The 13,330-nt window shown below is 28.8% G+C and overlaps 1 protein-coding gene across 1 annotated transcript; it reads right to left on the bottom strand.

Moving 5' to 3' along the window:
* Positions 1-242: 242 nt before the first annotated feature.
* On the bottom strand, positions 243-5,465 carry LOC120068996 (Serine/threonine-protein kinase WNK (With No Lysine)-like protein). The gene is made up of 10 exons (XM_039020639.2): positions 5,066-5,465; positions 3,803-3,892; positions 3,572-3,659; positions 3,195-3,236; positions 3,015-3,074; positions 1,497-2,924; positions 1,292-1,393; positions 1,038-1,193; positions 811-948; positions 243-718 (listed from the first exon to the last, which is right to left on the bottom strand). The coding sequence occupies exons 1-10, from the start codon at positions 5,161-5,163 to the stop codon at positions 623-625; spliced, it is 2,298 nt and encodes a 765-aa protein (XP_038876567.1). The 5' UTR covers positions 5,164-5,465; the 3' UTR covers positions 243-622.
* Positions 5,466-13,330: the final 7,865 nt, after the last annotated feature.

Below are 13,330 nucleotides of genomic sequence, written 5' to 3'. Positions count from 1 at the left end.
CAAATCTCCAAATCATTTAGTCGAAATAGAAAATCTTGATTAATTGAACTAATCTTGGAGTGTTTGACAAGTCCTCACTCATTACACTTGTTTGTGTTTCGCTCTCTCAAATTGTAATTCTTTTTCTTTCTTCCTAGTCAAATTTGAAAGAATGGAGACTTAATATTTATACTATGATAATTTGATAATTTGTACAGTGAAATATACACCATTCACATCACTAATCTAGTAGAGATTTCAAATAAGATAAATACATTATACATCTATTATTAGTTTTAGCATATAAACAAGTTAGCATTAACAATCAAACTATTAAGCCAAAAAAGGGCTCACCAATCTCAATACAATGCAAATGCATGTCCTCTTTTCTATACGTAGAACATACTTAGAAACTTTAATTGCTAATTCGCATCCTACCTCTACTTGACTAATTATTAGGACCAAAAAGATCAATTTTGACCTTTGAAAATGCTACCTACTCTTCATCTATGCACATTCACTCTCTACTATACCATGGTAGTAACAATTCAAATATTTATCTCAATAATTTTGTTAAGATCGAATTCTTCCTCGATTCGAGAAGCTTTTTCGTTTTTCTTTTCGATCCATTGCTATTACTATACTAATTAGCTACTACTTCACTTCCACCAAGGTTTGCTTGTTGTAGAAGCTCCATGAGGGACAAAAACACATTTATCCTTGTCATGCTTTGGTTAGTCTGCAACACAAAGTTATTCAACACTAATTAGAACTTGTTGAAGAGTGTGTGAAGTAGAAAACTAGAAATCAAATTCACTCTCAATTTCTTACATTTATCTTCACCTCGACGACGAACTGTGCCCATATCTTGTCTTCTCGGACTTCCATCACGCCTTTCAAAATTGTCAATCCATAGCTACGGATCATATCGGCTATCTCGAGAAAGAAGCCTCTTTCCTCACATAGCATCTAAACAAAGTGCAATAGAACCACATCAAGAAGAGGTTTCCAGAAGAGCACAAAACTAGTTTTTGAGAAGACTCTCAATCACTCTATACCTCAACGAGCATTTGACCAGGTGAACTAAGGTCTTCGACTATTACAGGGCAAACCGTTGGTGTCGCTCCCACTTTAAGCGCCCAAGTAACTCCACCACCGCCTCTCTCCGTGATACATTTGTCATTTACAGCCACTCCATCTTGTTGGTCAATTAACTGTAATTTGGGTCCATCACAAAAATGTCACTTGTATTAGTCAATTGTTAGATGTAAACTTGCAAGAAAATAACGAGGAAAGAGAACCAAATATTGACCTTTGGTTTGTTAGTTTCTTTAAGCCTGTCTGCGTATTTTGTAACACTTTGCAAGAAAAGCATGTATTTGATAGTCCGATCCAACAACGAATCAATGCTACACTGTTTCATCATTCAAAATTATGCATGTCAGATGCTGCATTTGTACAATGCTCAATATGATGGCATTAGTTCTGAAAAGAGGCAACATGAACGAGGTTCGTACCTTTGCACCACTAGGGATAATTCCTCTCAACTCTTTGAAACGATCTTGGATCTGTTGTCGATCCTTCGGTCTTGGACGATTACTCTCTCCAGGTTTCGCCCTTTTCTTACAAGTCTTAGCAGGCTCCTCACTCTTATGAGATAGTTCTAAAATGGACCCTCCAATATTGGTGCTATAGCTGTCATCAATCCATGAACTTACCTGTGACTTTGGTACAGATTCTTTCTTACATGGGAAATGATCAACCGTGCACGAAGGTTGTGTCACATTCATGCTGGTGCAAGGGTCGAGCAATTGGATCAGATTACTGTCGAGAGACAATCTTTCCATCTTTGACCTTCTTGAGGCAATTGAGTGATCATTCTCAACACTTGATTTGTTTGCAGAACTAGTGTTGCTTAGACCATCCAAAAGCTCTTCAATTCCCAACTCCCAAAATAATCTCTTGCGAGGAAGATCTGTTGAGCCTGTGGCTAACTTTGACGTGCATGTAGACATACTGTTGCACCCACCCAAGTAACCGCCATGAGTGGCTGTTATTACGTTATCCCAAGTTTTGCCCACTGGACATCCTGTGCCTAACCCCAAACTATCGAACAGTCTATCTTTTGCATTCTGCATTACGACTGTGTTATCTTGTTCACTGGATTGTGATGTATTAGTTATTAAGCTTTGAGCGGAAACAACAGAAGCTTTGCTCGAATCATCTACAAACTTATCAACTTCAACCAGATTGGATGCCAATGTTGAAACTCTTGTCACAGGTGGAAGGTTATGGTTCAATGCTGTCGTTACTCCATTCGTTCCATTCTCTGGTGAAGAAGCAAACCATTGAAATAAATCATCAACGAGCGAGATGTCAGGGAGATCCATGGCAAAATCCTCAGAAAGATGCTCGTCGCAGAAGTCGGGTAGGCTAGATATGCTTTCTATAAGTTCACCTTCAATCATGGGAAATAGTTGAGCTGACTGCTGAACATTATCCATATGGAGAGAATCTGTTCCACTTGAGACTGATGCAAATGTCAAACTACTGTTTCCAAATTCCACTGTGTTTCTACATGAGTCAAGCACATTAGCGTCTGAATAACTTGGATATTGAGCATCTTGTTCTCTATAGTCGGATGCTGGCAGTGGCTCAGATGAAGTTAACACAGAGTTTTCACAACTACTTTTACTGAAGTAGGAAGTGTCGAAGGCTGGTTGTTTATTAAATGAAGCATCTGTATGCCCGTTATTATGCATCGCACTGAGACTCCAATCATCGGAATTTGCAGATGAGACAAAAGACGTGAAAAGCTCATTAAAGTGAAAAATATCAGTGCTCGAAGTCATGTGAGTAGTTTTCTCTGGTGTAAGTCCACCACCATTTATCACTTGACACAATGATCTCTTTGTATCTGCCAAAAACTCCAAACTTTCCCAGATCTGCAGCAAAAAGAATAAACCATTAAATTCCGGCCTAGCCAAATCAACAGAATTAGAGCATCGACAACTTCTGGTATGATCATATATAACCTTATGTGTAGAGCCAAGCTGTATCACTCCATGCGGATGAATGGGAATTACAGCAACAGTCTGCAAATGAAATGATCACATCAGCCAAAAATGTAATGTTTATCAAAACAGAACCATAAAGCATGCATGTTAACCAAATAGTGTTGTTTTTGTAATGCTTCAGAATATAAACAGGCATACCTTTATCCCACAGGAAAATTGTTGCCGAAACTCCAAATTATCCTGGAAAAATAGATAGGAGGAGATGTCCAATTAATGGCATATAAAGTTGAAGAAAATCTTCTTTCCCCAATTAATATTCAAGATTTGGATTTTTTTTTTTAAGGCACAATAAATACTGAAAGGTATCAGAGATACAATAAAGAAGAATTGAAGACAAGATCAGAACGAGGTCCAGGGATAATTAATGACCGAGAATAAATGGATCAACCTAAGCATAGCTCAATAGGTTAGGGAATATATCATAGACCAAGAGATTAGAGGCTCAAAATTCCACCTCCCCCCCTCGTCGTTGAACCAAAAATTGACATAGAATAAAGGGAGGAACAAACAAGTACCTGAAACATAGAGGAATTCCATTCTCCAATGGAAGCATCTGAAAATATCCACTGGTGCTTTCCAGTGAAAGCAGCTGTGCCAATGACTCTGATAACGCAGCCAAATGAAAATGAAACAGACAAGAATTTTCAACCCTTTGCTTCAACAGAACATACCATAATATTGAAAATTAACAAAAACAAAAGAAACACACACACATATATAGTACAAGATTAGGCAGCTTAGCTTACCCTTCACCAAGCATGTGAACTTGTTGAAGCATATTTGAGGCCACCAGCCCCACTTGCTCTTCATACCAAATATCTTCCAAAGTCAACAACCTACATGCATATGAACCAACAAGATAACCTGTGGTAAGCATAGTGTTGTAACATCACCACTAGACCCGAAAACGAATCTTAGTTGATAATTTACGGTATATTTGACTTTTACTCTCTCCCATTAGAGAGCTTGAGATATTAATTATGAATGAAGTAACATCACAAAAGTTCGAATACAAGATCTAAAGTCAAGGCCAACAAAAACTCATTACAATCTACTTGCATTGCATAACAAGTGTTATACTTTGACAAAAACTTAGATCTTGTTTGGTAACCAATTTGTTTTTTGTTTTTGTTTTTGAATATTAAGCCTATAAACACTTCTTCCACATTTAAATTGCTTGCTTTGTTATTCTTTTTTTCTACTAATGTTTTCAAAAATCAAGCCAAATTTTGAAAACTAAAAAAAAAAAAAAAAATTGTTTTTAAAAGCTTGTTTTTTGTTTTTGGAATTTGACTAAGAATTTAACTCTAGTACTTAAAAAGATGTGAATCATAGTAAGAAGGCTTAATTAATTTTCAAAAACTAAAACAAAAAACAAAATGGTTATCAAACATGGCCTTAATTATCACATTGAGAACTATTTCATTTTTAGTTCTAAAAAACTGTGCTAATTTTCTCACAATTTTTCCTTTAATGGCTTTCATCTTGGAACCATCGGAATTCTAAGCAGAATTCCAAAAACAAGACAAGTTTTTAAATTGAATTTTCTTTCTATTACTTTTAAAAAGTTTTTGAAGAAATCAAAAGTAAATTAACAAAAGGAAGACACCCAAGGTGGAAGTAGGTTTAAAATTATTTTTCAAAATCAAACGAGGTGTACATTTTAGAATATTACATCACAAAAATTCGAGTATGGACTAACTCCAAGAGAAGGTATAGTGTTCCTAACCCCTAACTTGATAGCTCACCATATATTTAATCTTTTTTCATTGTTCTTTCAACGTTTTAGTTAAAAAATTAGCACATCGCTTTAAAAATGACGTTACAAGAGTTCAAACACAACCCAAAAGCTTTTGCTGATAAGTTACATAAAGTAAATTTAATCTTCCATTAGTGTTCTTTAATAAACACATCACAAAGTAAAACCAAAAGAACAAAAGTAACTCTCCAAGAGAAAAAGAAAGAAAGAAAGAAAGAAAGAAAAGGTATGAAATGGGAAAGAAGCTTACATGGAGTTTCTTTGATCAAAGCTCCAAAAAACACCATAAGACCAGTGATTACTGCTGCAAATGCGATTAAGAACAGAACCCAACTCTGTTTCAGCCATTGGATTTTGAAAAAACAAACAATGAATCAAAAGAGTCAAAATAAGGTCATTCAGATTGAGACCCACTAACAAGAACCCAAATACAAACAGAAATTTGTTATTCAAAGAACCAAAGAATGGGGGGGTGAGTTGAGCAGAGAAATGGAGGAAGAAGAAAAATGATATATGGAAGAATTTTGGAGAAGGATTAAAAGGGGAGAAGGGTAGTTTTATATGAAGAGAAAAGAGAGAAAATGGGTTTAGGATTTTTGAGTGATTTTTTGTTAGTGATGAAAAGACAAAAAGAGAGAATGAAAAATGGAGGAGTGAAGGAAACACACAGATCTTTCGCATTTGATATGTTAGCCTAAATTTGTCTTCAAATGCCCCCCCACTTTTTTCTCGCTTTTTTTTTTTTTTTTTTTTTTTAATTTTTACCGGCTATAGCCGGTGTCAGTGGCCTCCCCTTTCTAATGTATTGATAATTGCAGATATGACAATCAAGTCTAAAATATTTGTTGATATAGCACACAATTTAAAGATATGATAAAATTGATTTTGATCTATTGATGATAGACTAAATCGCCAGAAGGAGTTATATGAGTGATAAACCATATAACTAGTAGGAATCTATCGGTGATAAAGTCTATCACTCTCACTAATAAATTTTGCTATATTTGCAATTATTTTAAAATATTGCTACACACCTAATCATTATTTCTGAAAGTGCTACCAAATACAATTACCTCAATTTCTACTCTAAAATTTGAACTTTTGTAATTGTATCAATTTACCCACTCTAATACCTTTCATTTATATATGTATAGTTAAATTTATAATTGTATTAATCAAACTCTTAAACTTTCGTCAAAATGAGCTTACCTAACATTTCTCATTAATTAATTTAAACTCGTAGTTAGAATTCCTTTTGAAAATTGTCCCTAAATCATCTCTAATAAAAGGTATAAATTAATTTGCGTATAAAAATTTAGAAGTTTACTTGGAACAAATTATAAATTTTAGGTAATATCTGTCAAACAGAATTTGAAATAGAGCGTAAATTAATAAAATTACGAAAGTTAATGGTTTTAGTGGATGCAACCCCAAAGTTAATTTATAAATTGATATTAAAAAAAATAGATAGCATTTGAAACTTTGAAATATGTGTCTATTTAGACTCTTAAAATTGTATAATAAATTTATAAACTTTTAAATTTGTGTCTATTAAATTTCTGATAAATTAAAAAAATTTAAAAATTAATCAATCTATTATATATCAATTTAAATTTTATATCTAATCAAATCTTAAATTTTTAATTTGTATTTAATAGAGATGTGAATAAAAAAAATATAAATAAAATAAAATAAAATAACTCATAATTCAAAAATTGAATTTGTAATTATATATATATATTCTTCAGACAAAATTTGGACAATAGATCTCTGTCTATTAAAAAGACACTTTTGATTCAGTATTATTATTCACTTTTTTCTAAACACCAATCTGAAAAAAGAAGAGGGAAAAAAAAAACACAATGGCTTCTTGGAAAATAGTCCACCGAAGTGCTGAACACATTGAAATATTTTTTGTTCGTCTATGTAATTATGGTTATCTGGCAACTCATTTTATGAGAAAAAGAACTTTACACATTTCTATTTTAATAGAAAATTATGAAACTTGGGAGGAAAAAAAATTATTTGTATCAATTTTCACCGTAAATTTTCAACTTTTACTAAATTACAACTCAAAACCTTGTATAATTATGGTAATCTTATCCTTATATTTAAAAAACAACCATTTTAACTTTCTAATAAATTCTCATTCAAGATAGTGTGAAAAAAACGTTTTCCTATGTGTTCGATGAATATTAAAATATATATATACAATGTGAAATTGGTAAAAAATTACAAAAGAAAAAAAACATTAGAACAATATGAAGCAGAGACACATATATGGTTTCACGATACACATATGATTATATACGGCGATTCGTCAATTTTTAAAAAACCAAGATATGGATACGTCTAAGGATACGTCATTTATACACACACATATATATATCTAAAAAAAAGAGGATACTAATACATTGAAGATACGTTTTTTTTCTAGGATATAAATAAATTTATCATACAAATTAATAACAATAGCATAAAATAGAATACAAAAATAAATAAATAAATAAACAACAACAACAACATCTAAGATGTTGAAGTATAATAATTAATAAAATGTAATAGAAAAGTGACTCGTATTACAAATAAGAATAATAAGATTAGAGGGAGAAGTATAAAAATAAACGAATAACTTCTTTATTGAATTGTTGAAGATATTCAAATGGTTTATATTTTTGTGGATTTTGTGGGGACTCAAATGTGGAGATGTATATTAGATGATTTTAGGGCTTGGTCTTTTATTTATTTTTGTTCTTTTTAGTTTTGGACTCGAGTAGTGAGCTTTTTAAATAGGTTGCTTAGTTTTAAATTAGGAAATATTAGATGAGTTGTTTGTCTTTTTTCTTTAAAAAAAGGTACACGTAGAAATAGATACGTCAAATCGCGTGTCAAATACGTATTTGGTAAGTATCTGGAAGTGTCGGTATCCGATATGTATCTGATGCAGATTCTTTGACTCACATGAAGTATATGTGCTTCATACGATTCTTGTTGTATTTTTAGGAGTTTTGGCAACATTTGGTAAATTTTATTTTCATCCAAATATTGGTTTTATTGAAATTAATTAATGTTTATGAAAATTGTCACACCATTAATGTTAAAAATAGCGAATGAATTGGTAAAAACTGAGCCTACAATAAAAGTGTAAAATTTGCTGACATTTGATTATATGGATGGTTTTTAAATATAGAAAAATGAATTAAAATATTTATAAAATATAATAAAGTTTCAAAATTCATTAATGATAGACATTAATAGACGTCTATTAATATCTATCAGTGACATTAATAGACACTGATGGAAGTTTATTTGTATCTAACAATATCCATCATTAATAGATTATGAAACGTTACTATATTTTCAATAATTTTGTTATTTGAAATAATTTCGAAAGGATATAAAAATTCTAAAAAAAAAAGTTATTAGAATTGCAATATTATTGAATTCCAACATTCAAATTGAGGAAATTTTATGTGTATGATCAAAATTGATTCACTCTTTGATTATTCACAGTAAAAAGTTTTTTTTTTAATATAAATTTTGGCCTTATATGATTATCACAAATAATGCTTATATGAAAAGATTGAATATTCCTGTTGAAGTTTGAAGGCAAAGTTAATAAAAGATTGCATTTTGATTGTTTAATAAATACATTATATATGTTTGTGATAATTTAGAAAAATATATATTGCATTAAAAGGGATGGACTATATATATTTTAATGATGCATCAAAAAGATAAGAAATAATAATCCATGAAAAAATCTATTAAATTGATTGACCCTAAATGCTATGGTTAATTATTTTATATTTAACCATAAAATCAAAGTTGATAATGTTGGGGTTGTTCACATTTATAAAATTTAATTAAAAAATTATTACAAACATCATTATTTGTAGCATGAATCATTGCTATCCCATTTTGAATGTCCATGGTCATTCCATATTAATTGTAGATTAATAATTATAGTTCTTAAAAGGAAAATATACCTTTTAACTCTTAAACAGGGTGTAATTTTTTAACAGTTATTTTGTCATAAAATTATGATATTATAATATGGTGTCAAAATCAAATCAATAGAATTATGTTTATGTTACAAAATTATTCATATATATAAATATTTTTCATAATTGTGTCTTTCTTTACTAAATATCTAATCAAACAATTTATTAAAATAGGTTAATGTTTTTGGCATTAATATTTTCACTAACCTATTGTTCTAAAATTTTTAAATCATAGCATTTTATTATTATTTTGGACAATAAATCATAGCATTTTAATCGCGGTCTATAACAAAAAAAAAAAAAAAAACCAAAATTATTGCTTTATATATAGTTTAAAAAATGACGAAAAGTTTAGCCTCTATGGATAATAATTCGATTTTTTGTTTTTTGTTTTTTATATATACTATTTCACCACCAAATTCCTCTATTTCTTATCGATTTTTTTTATCAATGATTTAAAAAAATCAAATCAAGTTTTAAAAATTAAAAAAAGGTAACTTTTAAAATTTTAATTTTATTTTATAATTTGGTTAAAAATTTAACTGTTGTACTTAATTGGAGAGGAGATAAATTTAATTTTTTAAAATTAAATGATTATCCAATGGAATTTTAAGAACCTATGGTATTTTGACACATAACAAACAAAGGAAATGAGACCATTGCAAATTAAGGGGAGAAAAAAAATCAAATTCCACTTAAAACCACCCTAAAATTCTAATTTCATAAAATTATATCATAGACTTAAAAGATTATTTTCAAATTTCATTTAAGCTATTCATCAATTTTAGTAACACGATGTGTCAAAATGATTTATTCAATAATTCTAATAAAATTAAAGTTAGGCACATTTGTTTTTTTAAAATTAAAATTTAAAATTCTAATATCTTGTTCGAAAATGTAACAGATGTATGTTTTATGTTAGCTAACAGGGATATACAATATTAAACTTTTACCAAATTAATTATTAAATAACTGTCTAAGCTCACAAAATAAAAAATAATAATAAACTCGAATACCATATTTCTCTCAAATCCTATTAACAAAATCGAATATAAAGATTACAAAATTTCATTCTAATTTAGATTAAGGAGATTTTAAAAAATAAGAGAAATTATTTACCCAAAATAGTAAAATTAAAATTTTTTTCGATAAAAGTTGATGAAGTCTATTCATACTATTTGAATTTTTTTCGATAAAAGTTAATGAAGCCTATTTATATCTCTAAATAATAAAAAATTATAGAAGTTCATCATTGATAAAGTCAATCGAAATTTATCATTATCTATCGTTTTTTTCTATTCTTATAAATAATTTAATATTTTTTCCATATATGAAATATTTTTTAGATTAGATTAACCTATTATTATTATTGGAGTAAAAGTCGATAATTTTTTTTTTTTTTTTTTTGGGTAAAAGTTCTTATGTATTTGTTTTTTAATTTGGAAAAACAAAATGAAAAAGAGAAAAAGAAAAAAGAAAAAGGGAAATGGGAGAAAGAGGAGAATATTCCGGGGGGAAGATTGGGACCCACAATCTCGGGAAGTGAATGATGAAGTGATGAGATGAGTAATATGAAAGGCAGCCAAGGAAGGTGGGACCCACAGTGTGGAATAGAATGTGTGGGTCCCAACCTGTCATTTAAAAAAAGGAAAAATCTGATGAAAACCGTAAAAAAAAGGGTGGGGGGAGGGGGGGGGGGGGGGGGGGGTGGGGGAAGAATTATTGTGAATTCCCATGTCTATTTTATTTAATATTTATATTAATTATATGAGAAACCTCAAATCCACCACCTCGAGCCCATTTCAATTATTACCATTCCCAATTAATTCCCCCCTTCGACTACCTTTTACTCAAATTAATTTATTATTTTTCAGTTCAAATTTAGGTTTTAGGGTGTTCAAACGACAACAATCCTAACAATTGCGATTATCTAATCGATTGAGTTTAATTAGTTTTATTTTTAGATTAGATTGAGCCAAAATTTTCTATTTTTATTGGATTAAATGGTAGATTAGCTAAAAAAAATTTGGATCGATCAAATTCAACCTAATTTTATAAGATCTTTTTAAATATAAAAAAATATTTAAAATATTTATACTTTATATAAATATTTTTTTAGATTTTTCTATTTATAAGAATTTTTCATCTTTTTTAATATATATATACTTTGTTTAAAGGTTTGTTATTTTGTATCGATTAACTTGTTAATTTTAATATTTTTTTTAAAAAAAATGGTTATGATATTTGTATTTATTTAAAGTTTGTTATAAATATCATAGATAATAGTATTAGCATTTGAGTTTTGATAAAATTTTAGTTATTAATCATGCATTCGTTGTGTATAAATTTACAAATTTTTAATTAAAAAGAAAAAGTAAGTTATAACCCGACAAACCAACCTAACCCAACTCAAATTTTAAGAGTTGTGTTGTGTTGCATTCGTTGGAGACTTTATTTGAATCTTTTGGATTGTCAATTGAACAAATCTGAATTTTCAGGTTGGTCTAAACAACACCTCCGACCCAACCCAACTCAACCATTGATAGTTATTCCTTAAGATAACAATATTGATATCTTACTCTTACGCTTGGATAGTTTTATTTTTTTTATTTTTATCAAATTTATGTTTGGTGTTATTTCGACGTCTTCAAATTAATATATTTAAATTGAGAGTTTACAAGAAGTTTACCATAAAAAATATATATATATATATATTTTTTTTTTACTGAATTTGAATCACAAATTTCATGATCAACGACATTATAATATATTAGTTTAAAAGATATCTCTTTATTAAGTGATGACTGATTGACAAAAATAGGAGTGAAACAACATATTATGAAAGTAATAAAAAAAAATTCCCTTAGTGTACCTTGCAATTTAGAAGTAAATATATTTTTGAGCTGCAAGTGTACAAAATCTATGATCTAAAGCTAAACAAATCTACAAGGTACCTTTAGCCAAAACCCAAAATTTTTGTTCTATTATTGTTTAGGTAAATAATAACCACAGTAATTTTTTTTTAAAAAAAAATAGAGAAACTAAAATGAAACCGTCTATAAAATCGAAATAATATTATAATTTAATTTGATTAAATAAAAAGTTATTATATTAAACATCCTTAAACTTTGTACTTTGTTTATAAAATATACATATACTTACAAAAATTGTAACATTATCCCGAACGTTTCAAAATTATCCTTGGAATAAAAATCTTTTAGAACTTCGTATAGAATTCAAGCATTAGAACTATATATCACGATAAATGATGTAGTGATCTAAATTTTAGTTATAGGTCATTGGCCACACCATTTCATATTTCAAATTTTGCCCAAAGTTCCAAAGAATTTTTACTCTAAGAGTATTTTGAAATGTTATATGGAAGTTGAGTAATATTGTAATTCTTGAAAGTGTAAGAATATTGTTAAAACAAACGACAAAATTCGATGATATATTTTTTAAAACAATTTAATCTTAAACGAGTAATTTAAGAAATAGGGCACATATATAACATTATTAATAATAATGGTTAAAAGTTACTTTTAGTCCATAAACTTTCACAGAAGTAATAATTTAGACCCTGAAATTTGATTTGTAATGGTTTAATCCTTGTACTTTCAATTTTGAAACAATTTAGTCCCTAAATTTTAGTATGTAACAATTTAGTTTTTGTATTTTTAAAATTACAACAATTTAATCTCTACAGTATAAATTAGTTTGAAGATTTAATGAAATATCTTACATAAATAAAATGATAAACTAATTAGAGATTTGATATTTTTATTAAATACAAAGTATAGATAAAAAAAATAATAAAAATTGACATCAAAATTTGATTTTTTTTTTTTTTCTTTACATTAGAGACTAAATTGTTATACATCTGAAAGTATGAGAATCAAATTATTATATACTAAAGTCTAAGATTAAATTGTTACCCAATTAAAATTATAAAGAATAAAATTTAGAGATTAACAATGGATAAAAAAATATTTTTTTGAGCATTTTAATGATAGAGAGAGAGAGAGAATAGTAAAATAGAATTGGGGTAGTGATGTAATCAAAGGTTTCATCTTTGGCCAACATTCTCTCTGTTAACTTCTTCCAGCCTCCATATGTGGTTTGACCACTCACCTACCTTATGTCCACACCCCCACCACTTTCTTCTCTCATAAATCTTTTTCACTTTTTTTTTTTTTAAAAAAAGCCTTATCTTTTTTGATATGATTAATGTTGATGCTCATTTTTTAGTTGTAATCTCAATTTTAGATTTTCCATTAGATTTGTTTTGATTATTAAAACATTAAAAGTTTGTTGATCTTTCTTTTTCCCCATGCATGCTTACTATATACACATCTCCCCCTTTCTAATTTGTTTTAATTAATGTACAAAGGGATTCTTTGAAAAGTTTTTCATGCCCCACCCCTATCCATATTATTTGTATACATTAATTGTTATGAGATGCAACCAAACATCAATTAGATATGAAAAATCATGCTTTAATTTCTTTTTAC

The sequence above is a fragment of the Benincasa hispida genome, chromosome 11, assembly GCF_027475165.1.
Source record: "Benincasa hispida cultivar pf3 chromosome 11, pf3_genome.v1.1, whole genome shotgun sequence".
Lineage (NCBI taxonomy): Eukaryota > Viridiplantae > Streptophyta > Magnoliopsida > Cucurbitales > Cucurbitaceae > Benincasa > Benincasa hispida.
Note: the sequence above shows the minus strand (reverse complement) of the source record. Positions and strands in the feature narration are given on the sequence as shown.